Source organism: Pteropus alecto, unplaced genomic scaffold, assembly GCF_000325575.1.
Source record: "Pteropus alecto unplaced genomic scaffold, ASM32557v1 scaffold170, whole genome shotgun sequence".
Taxonomy (NCBI): domain Eukaryota; kingdom Metazoa; phylum Chordata; class Mammalia; order Chiroptera; family Pteropodidae; genus Pteropus; species Pteropus alecto.
The window spans coordinates 1,405,226-1,419,234 of NW_006429634.1; the positions used below are offsets into that span (position 1 = coordinate 1,405,226).

General features: G+C 53.5%; 1 protein-coding gene across 1 annotated transcript; it reads right to left on the bottom strand.

The window, feature by feature from the left end:
• Positions 1–4,767: 4,767 nt before the first annotated feature.
• Positions 4,768–10,415, bottom strand: EDN2 (endothelin 2). Its single transcript, XM_006903989.3, has 5 exons — positions 10,275–10,415; positions 9,736–9,892; positions 8,138–8,260; positions 7,055–7,153; positions 4,768–5,490 (listed from the first exon to the last, which is right to left on the bottom strand). Exons 1-5 carry the CDS (start codon positions 10,336–10,338, stop codon positions 5,397–5,399), a joined length of 537 nt encoding a protein of 178 aa, XP_006904051.1. The 5' UTR covers positions 10,339–10,415; the 3' UTR covers positions 4,768–5,396.
• Positions 10,416–14,009: the final 3,594 nt, after the last annotated feature.

The window sequence follows — 14,009 nt, forward strand, 5'->3', positions numbered from 1 at the left end:
CATGGTGGTTGACAGCATGTTCTTGGGGCGCAGAATGCCTGAGTCCAAATTCCAGCTTCCCTGCCCGTGCTTTCTGATTGCGTGTTCCTGGGCAGGGGAGTTCACCTCCCTGAGCCACTGTTTGTTTGTTCATCTGCACAATGGAGATAATAACAGTACCCATCTCAGTGGTCCTTGTAACGATTAGTTGAGAAGTGAGTACGACATGCTTTGAGCACAGAGTCTGGCACACTGTAAACCCTCCAGGCCTGTTGGCTATTACTGTTATTGTATTATCAGTTACGAAGGGGCCAGAGGACACCTGCAGGCCTAGAGGCAATAAGCTGGCCCCTGAGCGCCTGTCTCCCAGCTCCCCGCCCGCTGTCCCTGTCACTCTCTTCAGCACTGGGTGATCGACAGGTTGGGCCGGTGGCATCCTGGCAGGCCTGTCCTAGCAGCTGCTCCCACAAGGCGAGGCCCTTGAGCTTCGGAGAATTAATTAGGCCACATTCCTCTTCCAGGGCTCCTGGCGGGCCTGCACACAGCCCCCTTCTGAGCTGCTGAGGGCTCTTGGCTCAGGTCCCTGGCAGGCAAGGTGAGGCCCACACTCTGCTCTCCCTTGAGAGGGGCTGGGCGGGAACTCCTGAGCTGGAAGTGCTGGCTGTGGAGGGGCCAATGATAAGCCAGTAGCCCAAGGCCAGCCCCTGTCCTAGCTCTCCTCTACTATCCACCTTTGCTGGCTCCCCATCCCTGAAGTTCAAATTCCTGGCATTGGGTACCATTTCTAGCCTGAACCTTGCCCATCAGTTTGGCTGCCTCTGTCTGGATTCTTCCATGCTCTGGCCAGACATGCCTCACACCCTTCCCCCAGATGTGATGCCCTTTCGCCCATCCCAGCATGTGCAAACCCCACCTATTCTCAAACCCTCCGTCCTCTCCCACCAGCTGGAAGGGAAGCCCATAGCATACTCCACCACCCCTATCCCTTTACTTAGCCCTTGTCTGTCTTTCCTGCCAGCCTGTGAGACCTCTGAGAGGACCAAGTGCAGTTTGAGCCAGACGTGGAACACTGAGAGAGGGCACGTCAGGCATGATAATACTCTCCTGGGAGACATTGTCTGTGGCTGTGCTGGGAGTGGCAGCTGCTGTGGATCTCCCTGCCTGTAGCCCCTTCTCCTATGCCAGGTGCCCAGCCTCGATGTGGCACTGCTCACTCCCACCTGCCCCTCTCCAGCCTTCCCCCCACCCTCTTCTTCTTGTAAACCCTGAAAGGAACTGGGAATAGCTCCCTTCCTCATAGAACCTTCACCTTGCTCTTCCCTCTGCCTAAAACACTCTCGTGCACCCTCATCCTTCACTTGGCTGATTCCCTTGAGCTTAGTCTAGATGTCACCTCGTCCAAGAAGGCACCCTGGGCTCCCCCACCCCAGGATCTCCATCTCAGGATGGATGTACCCTATCAGAGAGGCAGGACAGCAGAGAAGTTTGAGCCTGAAGTTTAAATCCCTGCTCAGCCACGTACTAGCTGTGTGACTTTGAGCAAGTTTCTTAACCTCTCAGTTACCTCTTCTCTAAAATGGGAATGATAATGATAGAATCTGCTACATAAGGTGGCCATGAGGAACCAAGGAATGCAGTAAGCTTTTAGTGGGCATTCAATAAACATTAGCTATTATTTTAATCATAATATTTAACAGTGTTTTCTTGAAGGCACTTGACCCGTGAGGGCAGGGGCTGCCTCTGTCTTGCTTACGAGAATCTCCAGAGAGGTTCTGGAGATTATGAATAATTTAACAATTATTCATAATTGTTAAATGAATGGATGGCTACATTCCAATGATTTATTGCCCTGTTAGGCAAATGTCCTTTCTGAACTGAAAACCTAGCATCCTTGTGTCTATTTTAAGGAGAGAGAGAGAGAGAGACAGAGAGACAGAGAGACAGAGAGAGAGAGACAGAGAGACAGAGAGACAGAGAGACAGAGAGAGAAAGGGAAACTAATTCGTGGGGGTTCTTTCCTGAGTGAAGGGGTTGGGGTCAGAGGCAGCTGGGAGTGATGAGGGCCAGTCTGCTACCTGGATATGTGTCAGGCTGAATAGCTCTGGAAATGGGACTGAACTCCCCTCTGCCTCAGCTTCCATTGGTGCATGGAACCCACATAAATCTGGGTTGTTTTGTACCCCCTTCTGGCCTATCTCTGCCTGGTGTTCTCATCAAAAAGAACCCAAATTTGGCTCAAAAAGCCTTGATAAAACCTGTTAAGTATTTATGGGAAAGGCAGAAAAAGGCAGAAAGAGGGGAGACTTTGTCTCATAAACCAGACAAATTTCCTGAAATGTTGACACTTTTCTTCTCAGGGTTGCATTAGACTTGGCAGCTGTTCCTCACAAATTTTCCTCTGCTTCTTGCAAACTCTACCCACTTTCCCCCACATTCCAGGGCCCCAGTTACCTAAGGGGTGGGCTATAAGGAGGCACAGGCTTCAAGTGCACATGACCCCTCAGCTCTGCAAATTCTTCCTATGGAGAGAGGTGTGACTGGAAGAAGGTCAGAGCAGGACCCCCTACAGTGCTGAGCCCAAGCCAGAGGCCCCGTTTCCAGGAGACTAGAGTCACCTTGCCTCTACCTGCTTCCTGGGCCTCCTCTCCTTTCTTTAATCATCTCTGTTACTGAATCACTTGGGTCTCTGATCTCTGAACTCTGGCCAGGGCCACTGGGGCCTGTGCCAAGGGCAGTGAATGTCTGCTTCCTTGAGCCTCTGACACACCCTCAACCAGGACCTCGTCATCCCTCTGTCAGCTTTCCATCACACCTGCTTCCCTGGGGTTGCCCCACTCAGCTGCTTGCCTGGCCATAGGCTGCTGCTTTGGGCTTCCAAGGGGGGCAGGGCCATTTTGAATGAGTTGTTGGGCTGCCAGGGAGCGAGATTCTCCTGGCATCAGGCTCAGCTGAGATTTGAAAGGTATGCTCTGGCCCTGGGCTGTGACTTCCTAGGAAGTGACTGTGCTGGGCCTATTACACCAGTCCTCACCACCCAGGATGCACGGTGGACTTGTTTCCCTGCCTTCTGTCCCCTCATTTACTCCTGCCCTGTGCAGCCCTCTGGTGGCATGTCTCCAAAGCTCAGCTCTGACCAGGTCCCCTGTGCTCACAGATCTTTTGTGGCTTCCCATGGCCCACGAGAGAAAGTCCAGGCTCCTTCCTTTGGCTCAAGACTTCCCTGGTTTTGTCTCCTGCTGTTCCTCCCCTCACCATGCTCTAACTACATAGGGTCCTCTGTGGAAACCTTATCACTCCCAGGGTCATGCCTTTACCCTTCCCGTTCTCTTCCCATTTCCTTTCTATTTATTTGTGCTTACTCATCTTTTGAGGCTACAGGAGTAGCCTTTGTCTAAGGAGTCTTTCTCTGGCCACTCCTCTGCACCCAGCCAGCCTCAGTCTCTCTCTTCCGTCATGTCCTTTAGCTCTGTGCCTGTCACAGTGACTATGTAATAACCATCGATGGCCTGACAAGCAGCCTCTGCCTCTTATCAGGCCCAGGGCTGAGCTCAGCATCATAACTTATCCATTTAGTGTTTATACCAGCTTTACAAAGTAGAAAATATTGTTTCCCATTTTATAGATTAAAAAAACTGAGGCTCAGAAAGATTTCCTCAAGGTCCCACTGCAGTGGTGATCTATAAAGTCAATCAGTAAACATTTATTAAATGCAAAATACAATAAATAAATAAATAACTACAAAATACATACATACATATGTACTATAGATTCCGAGTGCAAATGCTGATGCCATCACTTATTTGCTGTGTGACCTTAGGCAAGTCAATTGCCTTCTCTGTGTATCAGTTTCCTCGTCTGTAAAGTGGGAATCATAAAAGTACCTATGTCATAAGGTTGTTATGAGGATGAAATGAGTTACTTTGGGTCAAGTGCCAGTATATGGTAGAAGTTCAGTATGTGTCAACCTGTTATTCTTCCATGAAGGGGTCAAGGTTGGCTTTATGGACGAGGCAGAATTAGAGTACTGTGTAAATAATTATTTTTCAGTTGCCTGCTCAGACCGCAACCTGCCACTCCTAGTGCAGGCCAGCTGGGAGAAAAGGGAACAGCCTGCTCTCAGAGGATTTGGAAGAGATGGAGGCTGTGGGTCCAGGCAGCTGCCAGCAGGGGTGGCCCTAGTGTTGGCTGTCCCTGGGACTCAAGTGGACTACTTCTTGGGCCTTGGCAGGACTGGCCATCCCATTCCTAGAGGCCCGGGCTTCTTCATTCAGAGGCATGTTGAACCCCTCAGCCAAGGCCCAAGGTGAGGATCAAGACCGGGTCCAGCCTGTGTCCCTACCTAAACATCCATCGCTGGCCACTAGAGCTGCACACAGCCTTGGAATTCATGTAGCCCCAGCCCTCACTGGATAGATTTGCTCAGGGACCCAGTAGCCCCTGTCAGCACAGGGCAGCTGGAGCACTAGTGGGTCTCGGCCCCTTTCAAACATGCTTGTGGGCAAGGCCTGGCCATCTGTTACTGGCCTGATGGGAATGTAGGTCCTGGAATCCTGGATGTCAAAGCTACAAATAGCTGTTCAGACGTGTGATAGGCAAAAGCCCAGAGAGGGCGGGTTAGCAGTCAGAGATGCCCAGCAGGGGCACGGGGAGTGAAACCCAAGGCTCTAGCACCTGCCGCAGGCCCTTTCCTTCCCCTTCCTGTGACCCTCTAACTACCAAGCAGCTGCTTCTTGAGGGCTGCCTCCCACCCCCACCTCAGCCAAGACAAAATCCCAGAGTACTGTTCCATTATTTATTACAAACACGAGTTCACAGGCAAATAATTGAGAGTCTAAAAAAAATACATTATAATAAATAATTGGAATTCCCAAAGTTCTTAGAGCAAATAAATTATATACAGACAGGTGAAGCAGAATAGGCCCTTCTCACCAGGAGTGTCCTGAGGGTATGAAGGTACAAGGACTCTGGGGAGAGAGATCTAAAAGGGACAGATGGGGGCGGCCAGGACACCAGCCATTGGACAGCCCTATCCAGCCTCCAGGGCTGGCTTAGGTGTGAGTGTCCATCACTGCACGTCATTCCTGGTTTGCAGCCAACAGATAGGATTCCTCTCAGGACTTGGCCTCCAGTTTAGTGCACTTCCCCACGCAGTTCCTTTCAGCAGGGGTGTGGGGCCAGAGCCAGGGTGAGAGGCTGCTCTGTACCGTGGGAGCAAAAGCTTTCCTGGACACTGTGAGGGCTTGGAGCCGCCTTGATGGAGGCTCGCTCTCCAGAGCGAGGAGATCAGAGCTTGTGCCAATCCCAGCCGGTATGTTTCCTGGCCCAGGAAACAGGTGGAGGGTCTCCCTTCCCTGGGCCTCCCCTCTCCTTTCATTTCCACGCAGGCTTCCTTCCCAGCGTTCTTCCAGCTCTCGACGCTATCTCTTCCTCCGCCTGGAGTGTGTAGGCCTGGTCTCCCTTATTGACTCCTTCTGTCGCCTAGCAAAGCGGATCTTGGCAGCAGAAATGTCCCTGAAATCGAGAAGGGTCAGTTTAGCATCTTAGGAGATACGCACATCTGAAGAGGTCCCCGTGAGAGGCAGCAGTAATAGGGACTGAACTCTTTTATCGTGGCTGCCCTGGGATCAGCGGGTAAGTGAAACCAAGGTCTGCCCATCAACGTCAGGCCACACCAGGCCTAGAAGCTTCTCTAGGGGCTTCCCACAGGGGCTTTGACAAAGCTGATTTGCTGCCAGAATGACCGGATGGCGAACGGCCCAGAGTTTATCTCCCATGACCTGCTTTCCCACTTCCACATCTTTGCTCATGCTGTTCCTTCCAGGTTGTTCACCTTCCCCTCACCCAAATTCCACCTATTTCAATGTCTATTCTTCAAGGTCCAGCTCAAAGTGGTCCAACCCAGACAAATATGGGTCCTAGCTACCCTTTGAACCTGGCTGAGGCTCATGTCATTTAGGTAGCCTCATCCTGCCTCAAAGCTTTCTAGCCTGGGAACTAAGAGGCTGGCTTCAGTTCTCAGGTGTAGGACTTGGGCAAGTGTTTCAACCTCTCTGAGCCCCTCTCTGGGTCTATAAGATAAAAACAGGTCTGAACTGTTGTAAGGAAGAATACGGGTTGGCAAATCAAGCTCTCTGCTAGCTCTGAAGAGCCATGTACTTGCAAAGTTTATCTTGAGTTTTTTCATCCTAAGACAGTTCCTAAGTCTATGTTGGTCCTGCCTATCCCACCATCCTGCCTTTTTTTCCTACGTTTCTGCCTCCCCACAAAGATGGGATCCCCTGAGGAGGCAAGCTGGACCCCAGCACTGGTTAGTTCCGAGCAGCCATCAGGAGCAGAGGTAGGAATGGCTAACACCTCCAGCGCTCCCGCTGGGGACCAGGCCCTGCTGGAGACGCTTCATTATGTCAGCTCATCTAACCTCACAACAACCCAATGAGATGGGTAGCATTGTTGTCCCTGTTTCAAAATAAGAACCTAAAGTGGAGAAGTTAAGTGACAAACTCAAGGTCATGAAGCTTGTTTTTGGCAGGATGTGGTTCACATCAGGCAGCCTTGGCTCAGAAGCTGCCCCTTAGCCACTCTTGCATGCCAGATGTGAGGTTCCTGCTCTCAAGTCAGTTAGGCCGAACAAACATTCACGGGCACCTCCTGTGTGCTAAACCTTGAGCTGAGCCATGCTGAGGCCACTACGGAAAGGATCCTGTCTATGATGGGGGGAAGGAGCAGTCTGGGTAGTTGGTCCCTTTAGACTCTAGCATATGGGAGATACTTGATTCAGACAGCCTGAACAAACACCTGTGGTCCTTTCAGAGTCACAAGCCTTCAAACTAGCTTCTAAAAGGTCTACTTCCAGGCCTGGTGGTAACAAAGAGCATAGCAGTTAAAAGTACAGGCTCTGGAGTTAGCTAGATGCCAGATTGCTGTGTGACCTTGACAAAGTGCCTTTACGTCTCTGAGCCTCAATTCTCTTAACTGTCCAATAGGATCACAGTCCTGCCTCTTATTGAGAACAAAGGAAATGTGAGGAAATGTGTAAGGCATACAGGAGGCCTCAATCAGTGCAGGTTCTCCTTACCTCAGCCGCTGGAGGAGCTCTCCTGCAGTGATCCATGTCTTGCCAGTCTGGAACACGTCTGCAGTGGACCCAGTGCCTGGGATTGCCATGGCTTCAGACCTGAACGAACAGCATTAGGGCCCAAGTGAGGGGCTGTCCAGGGACCCGAAGCCACTTGGGTGCAGGCCCAGCCCAGCCCCCACTCCACCCTCACCTGCCCTCAGGAACAGATCTATTTCCACTCTCATGCACCTGGCATGCTTCCTTTCCCAGGCAGGGTGGGGACCAAGGAAAACTGAGCTACCGGGAATGCATCCTTAGCCTCGGAAAGAGGCAGCTGGGTGGCCGGCCTTCCCAGAATTTGGCCACCTGCACCCGAGCATGGCCCTTTGCAGAGGAGACTGAGGCGGGGGTGGAGTCACAGCTTGAGTCTCAGAGGAGTTTTCTCATAAACCATCATGGGAATGGAGGCTGGGGATAGTGAAGCCAGTTTCTGCTTTCCCCAAAGGCTCCAAGTGGAGGAAGGAAGGAATAAATTTTCCCACCCTTTTACAGATGGGAAAACTGAGGCCCAAAGAGTTAAGAGAATTGCAAAGGGTCCCCAGCAGTTCTGTGACAACTTTGGGATGGTGTCGCAGTCTCCCCAACTCCAGATGTTACTCTTCCCCTGAGGAAGTGCCGAAGTCCCCTGGATTTCAGGTACGAATCCAAAGCCCCATGGACTCAGTCAGATGGAGCAAGGCTGAAGTCCAGCTCTCTTTTTGACCAGCTGTGTGGCCTTACAGGACAAGTCCTGTCATAAGTCCTCTTTGGGCCTGAGCTGCCTCAGCCATCACCTGGCAAGATTCCCTCTTACCCAGGAGTGAGACATGATACGCTCAGAAGGCCCCATTGTTGAGCAGTGGGAGGCACTCAGGGTGACTGGTTCCTTGCAGGAAGGAACACTGCACATGGACCCCGGGCGGCCTATGGGCACCTAGGACCCTGCTCCCCCTCCTCCCATTAGCTCTTTGCTCCTCTTCTGGTCTCCCAGACACCCTGTTCTCCAGGGAAGGTCTAGGTTGGCAGCCACCTCTGGCCCATGCAGCCGAGGTGCCCACTTACCAGGGCCTTTGATGGCAGAAGGTGGCACATGCAGGGTCTCTGGAGCTGGAGCATTCACAGCGCCCTGGCAGAGAGCGGCGCTGGCGTCTTGGCGGGTTTCCCAGACCGTAAGGAGCTGTCTGTCTGTGGGCGGGCAGCCAGCAAGGTAGTGATGTAGGGTGGAGAGAGTGAGAATGAAGGAGAGGGAGAGAGGGAGAGGCAGAGAGGGAGGGGGAGAGAGAAAAGGAGAGAGAGAGGAGAGGTTAGATAAACTAGATAAACCATGACCATTGGCAAGCAGGGGCTGTCCACACTGCACACAACGCAATGGCCACCCATGCCGCTAGCGTGGTAGCAAAAGGTGACCAGTCCCCGATCTTAAAAAGTCCCACTACAAGCTCCTCCTTAGGTGCCAGGTAGCCCTAAACAAGACCCAAGATCCTTCCCCTCTCTGGACTTCTGCCCCCACCCCACCCCCACCCTGCCCCACTCCCCTGGGAGGTCCTCCCAGGTCCTCCCCTTCCCAGACAGGAACTTGAGCTGATGGAGCTAGGCTGTCCCCTAGTTCACAAAGAAGGCCCACAGAAGTAAACACAGGCTCACAGCTATGCTTGCCTGGAGGGGTGACATGTGTCTTAGAGCTTTGACTTAAAAACGATGAGTGTGCATGTACATGCATGTGCATGCGTGTTTGCATGTGCATGTGTGTGAAATCTGGTGAAATCGATTTCAGATCAGAGTCTGGCCAAGGCGGGTGGAGGGCAGGGCAGGGGCCCTGTGGCTGGTAAGACCAGCACCTTTGGGCGCCAGATCTAATTTTAGCTGGTGTGGTTGGAATTGTAATGACTCCAGGTAGACCCAGCAGGCAGGGACTGGCAGGGTTCCCACCCTGAGTGAGTGTTTGGATGCGGATTAGCTCCACACACGCTTACGTGCAGGGCTTCTCTTGCCTTTTGGGGAAGGGAAAAAAAACACAAACGCACACAGAAACTTCAACCTGAAGTATGCAGTGGCCCGGAGGCAGTGCGGGTGCAGACAGAACAGACAGCACAGGCCCCCACCCTGGCTCCGCCAGGTGACACAGGGTAGGTTTCTCATCTGTCATTTGGGGACAACAACAGTACCTCCCTCAGGGGAGGATCGGGGGTTCAGGAGATGATCATGCACGAGCCATGCTTGGCATAGGGCCTGGCATAGTTGAGACATGGGTGCTGTCATTAATTGTATTATTCTTGGAAGATCATGCAGAGGCAGCATGGCAGAGCGAGTGTGAGCTTTGGCATCCACCGGATTTAGGATGGAGCTTCCACCCACCACTTACTTCTTCCTGTGTGATCTTGGGAAAGGCACTTAACCTCTCTGAACCTCAGTACCCTGACCTGGAAAATGGAGCCAACACTTTCTTACCAGGCCGTTGTGAGAATTCTCATGAGACAGCCCTTTATATTGCTCAGGCAGCCTCCACTTGGGAGTTGAAACACTAACTGCTAACTATTGATATTAGCCCAACACTCTCATATGAAGGCCCCAGGAGAGTTATACTTTGCCCGAGGTTCCCAGCATTGGCATAGTAGCTCCCTGCACCCACCCCTACTCCTAGCAGAGCCTCTGTAGCTCACCCGGGGGTGTTCACCCAGATGATGTCCAAGTGGCAGAAGTAGACGCACTCCTTGTCGAGCCAGGAGCTGCAGGAACAACGCCGAGACCGCAGGTGGGAGCCTCTGGCGCCGGGTGAGGGCACTGGCTGCTCCGGAGTGGCAGCGGCCTGGCCTTTGCCTGCATGCACAGGAGGGAGAGAGGAGTGGAGAGGTGGGTCAGGGCACCTGGCACAGCTGGGATAGGGGGACCCACTGGGCAACTCCTCTTGCATAATCGAGGAAATTGCTACTCTCAGCTGCTCAGGAACTCTGGGCCAGCCCGGGAAAGCCCCAGCAGTCCTGGTGGAAAGGGCCAGCCGCTGCCCTGTGCAGCGGCACCTCTGTGCTTGCAGAGCCCTACGGCAGCTGCCGCTGCTGCGGGGCTCCGGCTCCTGGCCCCTGTATGCCCCCAGATAGCTTGGGGGCCATCTCAGCCCCGAAAGGCGGGGAGACACCGCTGAACAGATCCGGGACGTGGTGTAGGGGGTCGCTACTGAAGCAGGCGAGGCCAGAGCGCTCACCTTCGTGCAAGGCCACGAGCAGGGCCAGAGCGACGGAGCACCAGGCGGTGGGCACAGCGATCATATCTGCGGAGGAGCGCGCGGCTGGGTCGGAGCAGGGAGTGCGCCTGTTGCCAGCGTACTTCTGCCAAGCCGAGCGGACAGCTCACTGCCTCGGTGCCCTGGCTGCCTCTTATAACCACTAGGCACCGCCCCGCCCCTGCCATCCAGCCCTGCCCCACTGCAACAGCGGGCCTGGAGCCAGGGACACCGCCTCCTCCCGGGATGCCTGGCCCGCCCCAGCCTCCGCGGTAGGGGGAGGGGGTATGGGGGGGCGGAGGAGGGTAGAGGGGGGAAGGAGAGCCTCGCTTCTTCCTCTGTGCTTGTAGCACCTCCCAAAGTCTGGAGGCTCCCTGCAACCCCCACCCGACCAGGGACCTCTCCCAGTCCCTCAGGATTTCTTCAAGTCATCCCCCAAAGTGTCAGAGCCCCTCCCCCACTTTCTCTGTGGCTGCTCCCTAGATCTTGCCCAGAGCTAAGAGTTTGAAAGGGGAGCATGAGAAAAACCCTTCTTCTCCTTGACCAAGACCCTGAAGTCCTGCCTGCTTACTGCCATCCAGGCTGAGGATACCCCTTCTATTGTGTAGGAAGTGAAAGGCCAGCCACAAAGCTGTGTGGCTTTGGGTAAGTCAGAGCCCTCTCTGGGCCCACTTCCCGCGGTGAAAAACACAGCCTACCCCGGACCTCTGACAAGCCTGGAGCTGCCTCATCTCTACCTCACCCAGGAAGTGCCCCTCTCCCTGATTACCCCACCAGGGCCTGGGGACAGGAATTCCGGTCCCTTCCAGAACCTATCCAACTTTGCAGCCATGGCCAAGGGTATCTCTCCTGGGTCTCAGTTTCCTTATTTGCAAAACAAAGATAGAATTGAGGGGAGGGTTGGTCCTTAACAGGATGGCTCACAGGCTCCGTTGGGATTAAGAAGGGGGCTTCAGATTCCTTCAGAAAGATGCCCGTGGGCACACACATGAAGCGCCACTTCAAAGGTCTCCTGTCTTGGACATGACAGGATGTCTTGGCTCACCTCAGCGGCTACTTTCTGCAAAAAAGGCCAGGTGGGGGAAGGTGCTTCTTGGAGCTAGCATTCTGCTCCTGCCACAGGCTGCCCAATTTTTAGTCTCTGTGTTCGTCAACTCTTTGGTCATTAGACATTTATGAAGGGAGAATTAGATGACCATGAAGCGACAGGCAATTTCACTTTTTCCTAGAGTGTATCCAGAGTGTGCGTGTGTGTGTGTGTGCGTGTGTGTGTGTGAGAGATAGAGACAGAGACAGACAGAGACAGAGAGAGACAGATTGAGAGAGAGAGAGACAGAGACAGAGAGAGACAGATTGAGAGATAGAGACAGAGACAGACAGAGACAGAGAGAGACAGATTGAGAGAGAGAGAGACAGAGACAGAGAGAGACAGATTGAGAGATAGAGACAGAGACAGACAGAGACAGAGAGAGACAGATTGAGAGAGAGAGAGACAGAGACAGAGAGAGACAGAGAGAGAGATTGAGAGACAGAGAGAGACAGAGAGACAGAGAGAGAGAGATTGAGAGAGAGAGAGATCCTGGTAGAACAGGGCGGAACTGAAGGAGGGAGAGACCTGTCAGTGCTACCTTCCTTCCCTCAGGCTGGGTCAGGCTGCAGTGGAGGCAGAACAAACATCTCCGGGCAACTACTGTGTGCTCAGAACACTTTCATTTCCTCTCCATCACGACCCCAGGAGGCCGCTCTACTACTGCCCAGGAGGAAATGGAGCCTGGCCAAGGTCACACAGCTGGTAGGTGCGAAGCTGGCTCTGGAACTCGGATCTCGGAACTCGGATCTCGGATCTCAGATCGTCTCTCCAGCAAAACAGTGACTCCCCCTGGAGTGCTCACGGCCCTCCCCCGCATGGCGCCTCTCTAAGAATTTAGAAGAGTATTTCTGGAATGAGGTGAGCAATACTCCTAGTCATTTCTATTAGCCTCCGAGAGAATATAAATACGGAATTAAGCAGGGTTAGGATGGGGGAAGGGGGTGGATAGAGAGTTGGAACCACTGAACTGTGAAGAGAAGAAAGAGGCAAAAGCAGGTCAGCGGGGAGAAGGAGGGGGTCAGGGTGGGGAGGAAAACAAGCAGGGAGGCAGATAAAGACAGGTAGGGAGAGAGAGGGAGGACAAGGAAGCCGAGGGCAGCCAGAAAGAAAGAACTCGGATTTGAGAAAGGAAAAGAGAAAGACCATCGGGAGTGAGAGCGAAGGTTCTAACGTGTCTAATCTTTACACAAATGCCAAGTGCCTGCTCAGGACAATAGGGAACCAGAGGCTCCCAGTCGGGGAAACATAATAGAAGAATTAAATGGACCAGGAGACAGGATCCCTCTCTGGTGTGAAAGGAGGGTGACGACAGGACAGGAGCCGCCGCCCGGCCTGGCAGGGTCTGTGCAGGGAACTGTGCCCCACTCCAGTTTCTCTCCTTCTCTGCCCTCAGCTTGAGCTGGGCAAACAGGGCTTCTGTGAAATGGAGAGGCCTGGCCCGGGAACCTGAGTGAGCCCAGATTGTAGGGGGTGAAAGCATTCCGGGAACGTTACCCCACTGGTAAGAGTTGGTTTACAGGTAGAGAAAATTAAGCTGAGTTAAAAATAGCCAGCCCGAGCCCCCTAGGGCGCTTAGCCTGGGCCCTGACAATCACCTCTGCCCCTTCTGGCTGGCCTGGTTGCATGCCCGCCCCCACCTCAATTATACTGCCCCAACCAGCTAGCTGCCCCGCCGTACTCCCCAACCCGACCTGGCCCTGCTACCTGTCTGGGCTAGTAAAGGCTGCAGGTCTAGGGACAGGGGTTCCCTGAAGGTTACCCCGTCAGGATTTAGAAGGGATTGTTTCGCACACAAAATAATTTGCTCCACTTCTGCTTGGTGCCAGCTCCATCCAAGAGGGAGAGAGCTATGAGGTGGGTGGGCTGGCAGAAGAGGGCAGTTGAGGTGTATTTCTTGGTGAGATGGTGCTTGAAACTGGTCTCTGGAAATCCTCTCCTGTCCTCACTCCCATTTCCTGGATGAGATGACGGAGGTCCAAGAGGAGGGGCAACTTCTTCAAGACGGAGATGGGGCCAGACATGTTCTCTTGGCTTCTAATCTAGCCTCATCCTTTTCTGCACAACAGTGAAGCTCTCCCAGGGGTACAAGTTGAGCCTGAGACTCTGGGTCCATTGGGAAGGGCTGCCAGGATGGGCCAGGGCACTGGGATGGGGCTAGGGCTTCTTCCCACGCACCCCAAAGCTTTTTCTATCACTCCTGCACTAAGAGTAAGTATGGGTCCATCGAGCATCTGTCCAAGCTGTGGACATTGCGTAAGATGGAGGATGCACGGGAGTGAGGATTAAATGTCCTGGTGATGTTGTCCCAAAGGACAGGCATGGGCTGAAGCAGGTGCCTGGTATAGCAGGAGCAATGAGCTTTTGTCCCCGCTCTGCTGCTCATGCTGTGTGGCCTTGGGCAAGTTGCATCCCTTCCCTGGAAAACTTTAGAGTGACCCAAATGTAAGCCCTGCAGACTGACTGCATCGCTCTCGTTCCCAGGTTAGGACCCTTTGCTCTCTCGCATCTGGAAACCCAGTCATTTCCCCCTTGCCACTGGGCTCCTCCAGGTTTCAGAAAGTTCTGTTTGCAGCCCTGAAGGGACACAGTGTCTTGGTCGCAGGCACACACTGTGCCCGCGGCTTAGT